The sequence below is a fragment of the Chiloscyllium plagiosum genome, chromosome 11, assembly GCF_004010195.1.
Source record: "Chiloscyllium plagiosum isolate BGI_BamShark_2017 chromosome 11, ASM401019v2, whole genome shotgun sequence".
Lineage (NCBI taxonomy): Eukaryota > Metazoa > Chordata > Chondrichthyes > Orectolobiformes > Hemiscylliidae > Chiloscyllium > Chiloscyllium plagiosum.
In genome coordinates, this window is record NC_057720.1 from 49,357,556 (window position 1) to 49,370,835 (window position 13,280).

General features: G+C 42.4%; 1 protein-coding gene across 2 annotated transcripts in view; it reads right to left on the reverse strand.

Moving 5' to 3' along the window:
• fggy (FGGY carbohydrate kinase domain containing) overlaps positions 1-13,280 on the reverse strand; it is a 372,017-nt gene that overhangs the window by 67,425 nt on the left and 291,312 nt on the right. Inside the window, exon 15 of one of the 2 annotated variants that reach the window (XM_043699283.1) lies at positions 9,116-10,501. The exons of the other annotated variant lie outside the window; for it this stretch is intronic. Within the exon in view, the coding sequence (XP_043555218.1) occupies positions 10,482-10,501 (20 nt within the window). The 3' untranslated portion in view covers positions 9,116-10,481. Of the gene's footprint in view, positions 1-9,115; positions 10,502-13,280 lie in introns of those variants that run through there. 2 annotated transcript variants of the gene reach the window in all.

Consider the following 13,280-nt stretch of genomic DNA (forward strand, 5'->3'; position numbering starts at 1 on the left):
AAAAAAAAATAAATAAACAGGAGATTCACATACACACCATGGGTGCTGGGGATAAAAAATAAGATAAAAAAAAATAAACAGGAGATTGCCATTAACAGGAAAAGGAAAAAAATAAATAAATAAACAGGAGTGTCTCCCCTCCCCTTCACTGTTTTGATCACACAGCACTGTCCCTTGCTGTGAAGGGCAGTGTTTGTCACTGGCCACCCGGGTGTTTTCCTATCTTCCTGGTGGTGGAATTTGAATAAAGATTCGTTCACTTTGTGTCTTTCACTGTGTCTCACACCTGCACACACGCACCATGGGTGCTGGGGAAAAAAAATAAGCACTACTGCAGTTAGGTGGTAGTGTCGGGGTTAAAAAAAAAAATAAAATAAACAGGAGATTACAAAAAAAAAATAGGACTGTTGCCTACCCCTCTTCCGCGGTTACGTTAGAGCCCGGGTGTCCTTGGAGAAGGAGCACGTGGTGTCGACCAACACCCTGGAGTTGTTCAGGGAGAGGTGGGCGCCGCAGGGAGTGGAGTGCATCATTTCTCCCTCCAACTCTATTTTGATTTAGTCCCTGCCCTCCCCTTCACTGTTTTGATCACACAGCACTGCCCTTTGATGTGAAGGGCAGTGCTTGTCACTGGCCACCCGGGTGTTTTCCTATCTTCCTGGTGATGGAAATTGAATAAAGATTCGTGCACTGTGTCTCACACCTGCACACACACACCATGGGTGCTGGGGAAAAAATAAGCACTAATACACTTAGGTGGTAGTGTGGGGGTTAACATATAAAAAAAAATAAAACAGGCTTGTAAGGGCAGTGTTTAAAAAAAAAAGAAAAAAAAGAAAAAAAGAAAAAAAAAATAGGACTGTTGCCTGCCCCTCTTCCGCGGTTACATTAGAGCCCGGGTGCCCTTGGAGAAGGAGCACGTGGTGTCGACCAACACCCTGGAGTTGTTCAGGGAGAGGTGGGCGCCGCAGGGAGTGGAGTGCGTCATTTTTCCCTCCAACTCTATTTTGATTTAGTCCCTACCCTCCCCTTCACTGTTTTGATCACACAGCACTGCCCTCTGATGTGAAGGGCAGTGTTTGTCACTGGCCACCCGGGTGTTTTCCTATCTTCCTGGTGGTGGAATTTGAATAAAGATTGGTGCGCTTTGTGTCTTTCACTGTGTCTCACATCAGCACACACACACGCCATGGTTGCTGGGGATAAAATAAGCACTACCGCACTTAGGTGGTAGTGTGGGGGTTAAAAGAAAAAAAAAGGGCTGTCCCCCCTTTATAAAAAAAAAGAACAGGAGTGTTCCCTCCAACTCTATTTTGAAAAAAAATAGGACTGTTGCCTGCCCCTCTTCCGCGGTTACGTTAGAGCCCGGGTGTCCTTGGAGAAGGAGCACGCGGTGTCGACCAACACCCTGGAGTTGTTCAGGGAGAGGTGGGTGCCGCAGGGAGTGGAGTGCATCATTTCTCCCTCCAACTCTATTTTGATTTAGTCCCTACCCTCCCCTTCACTGTTTTGATCACACAGCACTGCCCTCTGATGTGAAGGGCAGTGTTTGTCACTGGCCACCCGGGTGTTTTCCTATCTTTCTGGTGGTGGAAATTGAATAAAGATTTGTGCACTTTGTGTCTTTCACTGTGTCTCACACCTGCGCACACACACACCATGGGTGCTGGGAAACGAAGGAAAAAAAAAATAAGCAGGAGTGTTGCCACCCGGGTGTTTTCCTATCTTCCTGGTGGTGGAATTTGAATAAAGATTCGGAAGAAGAGAAAAAAAAAAATTGGACTGTTGCCTGCCCTCTTCCGCGGTTACGTTAGAGCCTGGGTGTCCTTGGAGAAGGAGCACGCGGTGTCGACCAACATCCTGGAGTTGTTCAGGGAGAGGTGGGCGCCGCAGGGAGTGGAGTGCATCGTTTCTCTCTCCAACTCTATTTTGATTTAGTCCCTACCCTCCCCCTTCACTGTTTTGATCACACAGCACTGCCCTTTGATGTGAAGGGCAGTGTTTGTCACTGGCCACCTGGGTGTTTTCCTATCTTCCTGGTGGTGGAATTTGAATAAAGATTCGTGCACTTTGTGTCTTTCACTGTGTCTCACACCTGCACACACACACCATGGGTGCTGGGGATAAAATAAGCACTACCGCACTTAGGTGGTAGTGTGGAAAAAAAAAGAGGAAAAAAAAACACGGGGTTTAGAAAAAAAAAGAACAGGAGATTTCCTCCCCAAAAAAATAAACCAGAGCTGGGGCGGCACGGTGGCACAGTGGTTAGCATTGCTGCCTCACAGCGCCAGAGAGCCGGGTTCAATTCCAGCCTCAGGCGACTGACTATGTGGAGTTTGCACGTTCTCCCCGTGTCTGCGTGGGTTTCCTCCGGTTGCTCTGGTTTCCTCCCACAGTCCAAAGATGTGCAGGTCAGGTGAATTGGCCATGCTAAATTGCCCATAGTGTTAGGTAAGGGGTAAATGTAGGGGCATGGCACAGTCGTTGTATCCCTCAATATGTTTAACAGAAAAAAAAATAAAAAAAAATAAACCCGGGTGTTTTCCTATCTTCCTGGTGGTGGAATTTGAATAAAGGTTCATGCACCTTGTGTCTCTCACTGTGTCTCACACCTGCACACACACACCATGGGTGATGGGGGAAAAAAAAAATAGGACTGTAAGGGCAGTGTTTGTCACTGGCCACCCGGGTGTTTCCTTTCTTCCTTGTGATGGAAATTGAATAAAGATTTGTGCACCTTGTGTCTTTCACTGTGTCTCACACCTGCACACACACACCATGGGTGCTGGGGAATAAATAAGCACTACCGCAGTTAGGCGGTAGTGTGGGGGTTAAAAAAAAATTTTAAAAAAGAGAAAAGAAAATAGGACTGTAAGGGCAGTGTTTGTCACTGGCCACCCGGGTGTTTTCCTATCTTCCTGGTGGTGGAAATTGAATAAAGATTCGTGCACCTTGTGTCTTTCACTGTGTCTCACATGTGCACACACACACCATGGGTGCTGGGGATAAAATAAGCACTACCGCACTTAGGTGGTAGTTTGGGGGTTAAAGAAAAAAAAAGAAAAAAATAACGTGGGCTTTTCCCCCATCCAACTCTATTTTGATTTAGTCGCTACCCTCCCCTTCACTGTTTTGGTCACACAGCACTGCCCTTTGATGTGAAGGGCAGTGTTTGTCACTGGCCACCCGGGTGTTTTCCTATCTTCCTGGTGGTGGAAATTGAATAAAGATTCGTGCACCTTGTGTCTTTCACTGTGTCTCACACCTCCACACACACACCCTGGGTGCTGGGGGAAAAACTAAGCACTACCACACTTAGGTGGGAGTGTGGGGGTTAAATAAAAAAGAAAAAAAAGAAAAAAATAAACAGGATTTGGAGGTGCTGATGTTGGACTGGAAAAAAAAGGAGGAATGTAAGGGCAGTGTTTGTCAAAAAAAAAGATAACGTGGGCTTTTTCCCCATCCAACTATATTTTGATTTCGTCCCTACACTCCACTTCACTGTTTTGATCACACAGCACTGCCATTTGATGAGAAGGGCAGTCTTTGTCACTGGCCACTCGGTTGTTTTCCTATCTTCCTGGTGGTGGAAATTCAATAAAGATTCGTGCACTCTGTGTCTTTCACTCTGTCTCACATCTGCACACACACACCATGGGTGTTGGAAAAAAAAAATTAACGTGGGCTTTTTTCCCCATCCAACTCTATTTTGATTTAGTCCCTACCCTCACCTTCACTGTTTTGATCACACAGCATTGCCCTTTGATGTGAACGGCAGTGCTTGTCACTGGCCACCCGGGTGATTTCCTATCTTCCTGGTGGTGGAAATTGAATGAAAATTCATGCACTTTGTGTCTCTCACTGTGTCTCACACCTGCACACACACACCATGGGTGCTGGGGAAAAAATAAGCACGACCGCACTGAGGTGGTAGTTTGGGGGTTAAATAAAAAAAATAAAAAGAATAAAGAGAAGAAAAAAATAACGTGGGCTTTCACTCTGAGAACTGACTCTGAGGGAGCTGGATCAGTGTCAAGTCTCTCCAAGTAAAAATAAATGGTGACTTAGTGATGGGATACTGGCCTCTGTGGAGTTATTCATAAATGATTTCCTCTTCATGCTGACACTTCTTAAAAAATAACGTGGGCTTCCTCCCCTTCACTGTCTGATCACGCAGCATTGCCCTTTGATGTGAAGGGCACGGCTTGTCACTGGCCACTCGGATGTTTCCTTTCTTCCTGGTGGTGGAAATCGAATAAAGATTCATACGCCATGTGTCTCTCACTGTGTCTCACACCTGCACACACACACCATGGGTGCTGGGGAAAGAATTGTCAGACATCCTGTTCATTTTGAGAGCTGGCGCTGAGGGAACTGGATCAGTGTCAAGAACTGTTGACGTGTAAATAAAAGAGAACTTGGTGATGGGGTATCAACCTGTGTAGAGTTCTTTCAGTAAGGTCTTTTTGAGAAAATTAACCTGCAGAAGAAAGGCCATGAAAAAAAAGTAAAAGAAAAAAATAATTAAAAAAAAAACGAGGGCTTCCTCGCCTTCACTGTCTGATCACACAATATTGCCCTTTAATGTGAAGGGCACTGCTTGTCACTGGCCATGCGAGTGTTTCTTTTCTTCCTGGTGGTGTAAACTGAATAAAGATTCGAGCACCTTGTCTCTTTCACTGTGTCGCACACACGCAACATGACTACAGTTATGGTGGGGATGAAACAAAATAAGAAATGAAAAACAGGACTTCTGCTCACTCGGGACAAGCATTGTGCTAACTGGGTCAAAGTCATTACTATGCAATACAAACACAGTGTGACTTGAATACGGATAAGCAACATTTGTGAAAGGGGAGAGTATTTAATGCACAGAAATAAGGATAGTGTTGATTATAGGGGAGGAGGGTTAGCAAATAGAGTAACAGGAAAGGGAGGGTGTTAGGACAGTGTAATACACAAGGAACTAAACAGAGAGTGATGAGGAGAGAGTTGACTGCATGATAGCAAGAAGAGGGGTAAATACAGGTACAAATAGATGATTAAAGGCAGACTGGATAGGATAGATTAATGAGACAAGACTTGCCTTTCACAATGCCATCCTGAGTCTGATTGCTCGTCTCCGTTGAATCATTCCTCATCTTCCTGTTTCCAATTTTAAACCCAGTGCCCTTCCCCTGAGCTACAAGGTTGTTAAACTACAAAAGCTGTCTATTCCTGTCTGGCAAACAGAACTATGGCCAAGACATGGTTTACGAGGGGCGTTAGAGATAGTATTCGAAGCAAAAAACGAAGAGCTGTAAGGACTGGTGGCACTTTAAAAGACAGCAAAGGAGGGTCAAGTGTTTCATTCAGAAGGGGAAAGTAGCATATGTGATTAAGGTTGCAGATGGCATAACCACGTCTAAGTTTCCATATAAGTGTCTTAAAGAAAACAAATGGTGAAATCTGACAGAAGGCCTTCTCAGTCACAAGCAGGCAAATTTAAACTGGGGATAATGGAAATTGCTGGCAAAGTAAATTAATTCGTTCTGTCACGGAGTCATAGAAACTTACAGTAGAGAAACAACCCTATTTTCTATGAAATTCGGGAGTCCATAAGAACTTTCACCAACGTCTACAGATGCATTTGTGAGAGAATTCGTTCTGGGTTCCCAACAGCATAGTATGGGAACCGCTCCGCCCAGGACCATAACAGACTACACAAGGTTGCATGCACAGCTGAGGCCTTCATGGGAATCAAGCTTCCATGCATAGATTCCGTTTCCGCAGCCCACTGCTATGGAAAGGCTGTAACCATCATATAAGACCCTCCACAACTTGGTAATGCTCTCCTACAACGTCTTTGGTCAGGCAGAAATACAGAGGCCTGAGCACGTGCAACAGCATGTTCAGAATCCGCTCTGCCAGAATGTTATTAGACTATTGAATCGACTATCCTGCCTCAAGTTATGCTGATCTTCCAAATGTTGATTCTGTTGTACACCCTGTGAAATATAACCAGAATGCCTCTGTCTAAATCTTTGTTCTGAACATCCTCGCATCCGACAAGTTGCTTGTACTGCTCATTATCAAAGTTTTTCACTGTACTTTGGTGCAACTGATAATAAATCCATCAAATGAAATCAAACCAAACTTATTCATGCTAACCAAATATCCAAAGGAATCCAGTCCAATTTGCAGTATTTGCCCCGAACTGCTGGAAACCATTACGGTTGTTCATTTAGATGCCTTTTAAATGTTGGAATTGTACCAGCTTCCACCACTTCGTTTGACAGTTCATTCCAAGCATGCACCTACCTCTGTGTGTCTGTGCTGTCTGGACCACAGTGTGTGTGGTTACTGCTGTTGGTTTTCTACGAATGAGGAAAATTTCCTTTTTCTCTCCATCTTGTTTCAGGCAGACTTTTTTGATTTTTGATTTTCTTTATTGTTTGTTGTTGTAAATAAATTAACATGACTGTCAGATGTTCTTTTCACTCTGAGTGCTGACTTTGAGGAAGTTGGACCAGTATCAAGGACTCTCCACATATAAATAAAGGATCACTTAGTGATGAGATACTAGCCTCTGTGGAATATTTCAGTCCCTAATTCCTGGTCAACATTACAACCATATTTGTAATGCACCTGCCTACAGGAGACATGGCTGGTCAGCACATTCAGGCCAATACATTTGGACATGGAAACAGCAGGGGTGTGCCTGTCTCCAGCAGACCTAGATAGTGCTGGACCTGCACCGCCATGGCAGCTACGAATCTGTCCATGGAAGCAGCCAGATGGTTGCATGATTCACTACTGCAGATATTTTTGGGCAATGAGAGCCATTGTGTCCCATATATCCGTCTGCTGCTCTTTATCCTCCTGGTGCATTTGACAAAATCCTTGATTTCTGATACCCTGGTTCTGTCTTGCAATGTCTCTGGTAGTCCTCCTAGTACCAGTGGCTTGGGATATTTCTACCTTGGCCAGATGCAGAACTATTGCTTTGACATATTCACCAGATTGTTCCCACACACTTTCAAAACCTAACATTGCCAACAAGGTGTCAAAATCTGAGCTGGCTGGGGGTGCTGGAGACAGTGCTTCCTCAGAGGTTTTGCTATTCTCAATCTTTATAGGTTATAGATGTATATTCTGGGAGAGTTCGTACTGGTAAGAATCAAGAGGATGATGATTTCCCATGAAATGAGCAGTGAAACTTACTTAGCAGGATATGAATATCTTGGCTTCCATGCAGGTTCAGTCCCTGTCTCAGAGGAAATACAAGATTCTCTCAGTGTATGGGGTAAGGAATACAATATCTGGCACCCCTCCCCCCAGTTGAGTTCTGTCTGCCCTCTTATGGCTCTCAATGCAAAAAAGGGAGGGATTGAGTGAGATAAAGGTGGGTGGAATTGGGAAGTTTGGGGATGTGTGAGAATGAGTGAAACAAGATATTGCAGTCAATGGTGAGAGTGGCAGAGAATGAGCCTTGGTGGAAGGTGGGTGCAGTAACAGAGACAGAGTGTGTGTGAGGTGGCAGAGAGAGGAACGCAGCACTCAACTTGGCAGTATTGGCCATTCCTATGAATCGCAGAGATGGCAATGATCTGGATGGCAACGACCTGGATGGCAACCCTAGAGCAGGCTGCCAGGGTTTCGTGTGGTGGCCTCCTCTGCCAGTCTCACAGAAAGAGGAAGCCTCTCCTTTGGTCTGCTCCTTTGACCAGCACTTCCAGGTTCCTGTTGGAGAATTGCAGTGTCATCTTGCCCTTCTCCAATATCTTCTGGAAACCTCTCTGAGCAAGTAGGTCAGTTTCAGAATGCCAACGGTCATCCAGGTGCACAGCACCTTTGAAAGATGCTGTGGCTGTAAGGAATACTGATCTTTTGGTGCACATTTACTGAGCGGTAGGTCATTCTGGGAAAAGCGTGCAGTAAGATGGGGCCAGAATTGGATGAGGGAAGTTTTGGGGCCAGGATAGGTATTTAATGAGGTGAATTTGGTAAGATACTACAAGAAAACTCAGTAGGCCTCATGGCAGAAATGCCTCCTGAAAACCTGACTCAACTCTGCCTTCACCAAAAAACCTTAAAATGTAGCCCTCCGTTTCTTTTCATAGATTCTATCAAGTCAGCTGTATATTTCCAGCATTTACTGCTTTTATTCCACACATCTGCAACACTCTTCACAACAGTCATGCACTAACACTCTTTAGCTCACTGTCGCCTCTTGTTTCTGCGGGATAAATTATGCAGAAAAGGACTAAAAGTAGAAAGGGTTGAACCTCTGCTCAGAATGAGAGGAATAAATGAATGTCATCAGGGCAAGAAGAGTGTGAACCACTTGTGCCTTATTACATGGCATTCGTTTTTCTTCAAACTACTAGGCATTCAGAGAGTATGGCATGCTGGAAAGCAGTAAGACAATTGTGTCTTAATCACTTGAGGCTACTTATCTTTAATGTCATGTTGACCCTTGTACTTTCCTTTTACTATTTCCGTCTGAAGACCAGGGACCCTTACAGATCATCAACAGGTGGATAATCTTCCGGAAGAAGTACCTACTCTTGCTCTCTTTCCTTCAAGTACCAGATCAAACAAACAGCAACATGAGAAAGACCAGGTTGTTCTTGTGATGTCAAGTTCAATATTAAGCAGGATACTGGATTCAACGAACTGCTCTTACCCAAGAGGGCAGATACACTCTAGTTAACATTCAGAGACCCAGCTTGAAACTATTTTCTATCATATATAGTTATGTGTAATATTAGAAAACTTGCAAAATAATTGCTCACAGTTTCTAAGAGCCTGATGAGTGATTGGGACCTATGAATTGTTTCATAAAAGTGCAGACTACAATTTTAATAAATGTTGTGTATGGATTAACAAGGCTGCTCCTAGTAATACCAGCTCACCAAAATTTTTCAAATATGCAAAGTCAAGTTGGATTTTCATTTGTATGACATATTCTAAGAAACTGCTTGGGCACTTTGGTCATAGGTTAAGACATTGTAAGGCATTGGTTCTCCACACGTTGCATGGGACAACACAGCGCCTTGAAAATCCATTTGACACTGTCCATTTACATCAGTCAAAATATTAGTTTAATGTTAACCAATCCTCAACAATGATCTTAAAACAAAAGCATTACCTTAAATATAAATGCAATCTTGATTAAGAACATATGCAATGTAGTGCAAATTGGAGTAAACTACAGTTTTCAAACGATTGCCCGTGGGAATGTAATGGTTCCTGTTATTTATTTAATCTCTATCAGTTTGCAACACTTCCATTTTTCTGCACCTCATATATCATTTTTTAACACTGCATTCATCTTTAGATTAATTTTACATATTTTCATTTGTACTTTTATTGTCTGCTCTTTTAACAGAGGATGCCGTGAACTGCAACCAGTAGCTCTGAAAGTTTTGAAAGTAACTCTCAAATGCTCATCAATAATTTATAAAATCTCTATTTCTTCTTTTAGAATCAAATTACCACCTATAAATGAGCAATTACAAATGATTCAACAAAGCTCCTCAAACAGCATAGAGAATGCTAATACAAATAAAAGTTCAAACTCCTTCAAGGCAAATGGTCCAGATTAAATAAATAAGCAACATTCAGGAAAACATTTAATTTACAGTTTCAAAGATAACCACTAGTTTTTCCTTTGTTACTACAAAATATTAGTACAGATAAATTGCAATTATCTTCAGAATATTTTGTGTAGCACAATCGTATCATTAAAATGTGAAACTGCCCACATCAAAGGGAAGTCTGCTGATGCATAGGAAAACTGAAACTCTAGCTTTTCTCTTCTGTAAACTTTTTAAACAGGATCAATCAGGAGAGTTTTAGGCTACTGACCTTTGCTCTCAGTGATTCCAGCTTTGCTTTGTGGGGATTTCCATGTCTTGAAATCTGGACCTTTGTCCAATGTTTTGTTTGCATAACTGGAGAGTTATCAGGATTAGCGCAAGCCTCTGGCTGTAACCTAAGCCCAAATTGTTATTAATAAACTTTTTTTCCCTTTTGATCTAAACTCTAGCCTGGATTACAATGGAACTATGGACCTTTGCTTAAGTTCAAACTTCAAAACATTAAAAAACAAGCAGAAAGCAAGCCTGTTAGTTGCAGTGAACAGTTTCTAATGAAAGACATTTGCTATACGTAATTAATAGTATCATTTGGTAAAGTTGATTTCCATCTTCTTCACATTTTGCACATTTATTCATGGGACCTGGGTATCATAGGCTGTGCCAGTATGCAATATCCATTCCTAACTGGCCTTGAGAAGGTGGCGGTTACAGTCACTGGGGCAAAGGGACCCCTGCATTGTTCTTAGGAGGGTAATATAGTTGTAAGTCAGGATGGTAGGTGGCTTTCAGGTGGTAGTGTTTCCACACATCTAGTGCCCCTGCCCTTCCAGGTGGTAAAGGTTGAGAGTTTTAAGGTGCTGTTTGATGAGCCTTGTTGAGTCATTTGTAATTGCTCATTTATAGGTGGTAATTTGATTCTATAAGAAGAAACAGAGATTTTATAAATTATTCATGAGCATTTGGGAACTTGAGGATACTTCCTGTGTCTTGGGGGAACAATGTGCTTAGGAAGTTTCTCCAGCTAATTGAGGTCAAGCTCAGGATTTCTGAGTCACTAGGTAGGATGAGAATTTTCTAGATACTTTGTTCTACTCCTCTTGCAGTAAGTGTTCAGGATAGTGGATTAGTCGAAGGGCAGGAAGAAGCAGAAGTTGCAGGATTCTTCTAGAATGTACCACACACAAAATAGTACTCTGCACAAGAGAGTGGTGGCATCTTGAAGGAGCGGAGTCCAAACCATTACACCAACTGGCAAGGGATTATACAGCAAATATTAGAAATGTAGTCATTATTGTAAATTCCATAACTAGGGGAGACAGTTATTTCTGTAACTGTCACCAGGAGAACTGCATGATGTGTTGCCTCCCTGGTGTGCTGTTGATGTGATATACACAAATTTCCAGAAGGTGTCTGAAACAGTGGCACACAACAGGTTTGTGAGTAAAGTTATAGGTCATGAAATAAAAGGGACAGTAACAACATGGATACAAAATTGGCTGAGCAATAGGAAACATCTTTTTTGGGCTGTAGGAAGGTTTAATGGAATTCCCCAGAAGTCAATATTGGGACCTTGCTTTTCCCATATAACTAATGATCTGGACCTTGATGTGCAAAGGACAATTTCAAAATTTACAAATGGCATGAAACTTGGAAGAATTGTAAACTGTGAGGAGGACAGAATGGAACTTCAAATAACATTGACAAGTTGATGGAGTGGGCAGATTGGTGGCAGATGACCTTCAATGCAGAGAAATCTGGTGCACTTTGGTATGAAGAACACTGAAAGGCAATGTAAAATAGGAGGTACATTTCTAAAAAAGGGTGTAGAAACAGAGGGATCTGGAGGTATATGTGAATGAATCATTGAAGGTGGCAGGACAGGTGGAGTGAGCAGTTAATTAAGCATATAGTGTCCTTGACTTTCTGACTAGGGTCATAGAGTATCATATGCAAACAGGTGATGTTGAATTTGTGTAAGACACTTGCTAGACCTCAGCCAGAGTTCGTGTATAGTTGTGGGTACCACATTATTGAAATGATGTGAAAGCATTGGAGAGTGTGCAGAAGTGAGTTACAAGAGTGGCTTCAGTAAAGATAAACTTTTGATATAAAGATAGATTGAAGAAGTTGGGACTATTCTCCTTTGAGAAAAGAAGGTTGAGAGGAGATTTGATCAAGGTTTTCTGATTCATGAGTAGGCTAGATCAAGTAGATAGGGAGAAGCTGTTCCCACTCATAAGAAGAACATGAATAAGAGGACACAGAATTAAAGGGATATGCAAAAGAAAAAAGGGTGATGTGAGAAACAAGCTTTTTCAGATAGAGAGTAGTTAGGGAATGGAATACACAGCGCTGCCTGGAACTGTGGTGACAAGTTCAACTGAAGCATTCAAGAGAATGCTGAATGATTATCTGGATACAAATAGCATGCAAAGATATTGGGATAAAGCAGGATATTGGCACTAGGTGTTGATACTCATTTGAAGAGCCAGTTCAGGCACAATGGGCTGAACAGCCTCCTTCTGTGCCATAACAATTCTGTTGTTCCATGTTGCTAGAGTGAAGAATATCATAGAGAAGATACAGGATATCCTGCTGGGATAATGGAGTGTGTCAAAAGTTGAATGAGTCAGTGCCAATGACATATAAGGCAGTACTTGAGCTCCTACGGGCAATATTTCAGGATTTATAGGACACAAGTTTGAAGGTAAAAAAGTGCTAGATTACTGCTAGTGTCACACACTATAAGAAGATAGGGCTTTGAGGTATAGAACAGGAGAGATAGCTTTACGTTGTTGGGCACAGAGACCAGTTTTGGGACAAAAGCATTTATTTAAGATGAGATATAAAACACCTTACAGCAATGGGACCTCACAGAAAGAGTCAATAGTCTCATTTGACAGGGAGTATACTAACTTGACAGGGGCATGATTACAAGTACATATAAGTAATTTGTACAAATGGATTTTTTTGGATAAGAGTTTCAGAGAAAAGCTATTGAGATGTTATATTACAGGATCTTGGATAAGTGTCTCTGTGAGGGTACATCATGTTTGAATGGTAAGATTTGTAGAGGGAATAAGGCCAGAATGGGGGAACAAGGCTGTCTTTAGAGAAATAAAGTGATAGAGACTTCATTAGATAGCTCATCCAGATGGAAGGAGTACATGCTGTATCCTCCATGTCATCCACTCCTCTTTCCAAGTTGACCTCTAGACATCTGGTGGGAATAGCTAATGGTGAGGTTGTGGAGGACACAGCTGTCCACACTGAATTTGAGAAATATTTCGGCAAGTGACCTAAGGCAAAGAAGTGTAATTTAAAATGGCAATGGCCTGTTCTATGAGGTTTCTGATAGATGCAATACCTGCATTATACATCCAATGAATGGTTGTTGGCTTGTAGGGGTGATACGTGTTCACCAAGCAGATATAGAATAGATGTCGTTTGATTCTGAGCAGCTGATCTCAAGTTCCTCTTGGAATCCCAAAGACTATCTTAAGATGTTGACATTGTGGTTCTTTCCAAAGCAGGCATACATTGAAATCATGGCTTGTGCACAGCCACCTATCAACTAGAGACAGAAGAAATCATAGACCTTGCAGTTTCTGTACTTCTTCTAGTTGATGTAGAACCAATTGTGCTCAGTCGATGGTCCCTGCACTACTGAGAATGGTGCACTGCTGGTAAATTAAT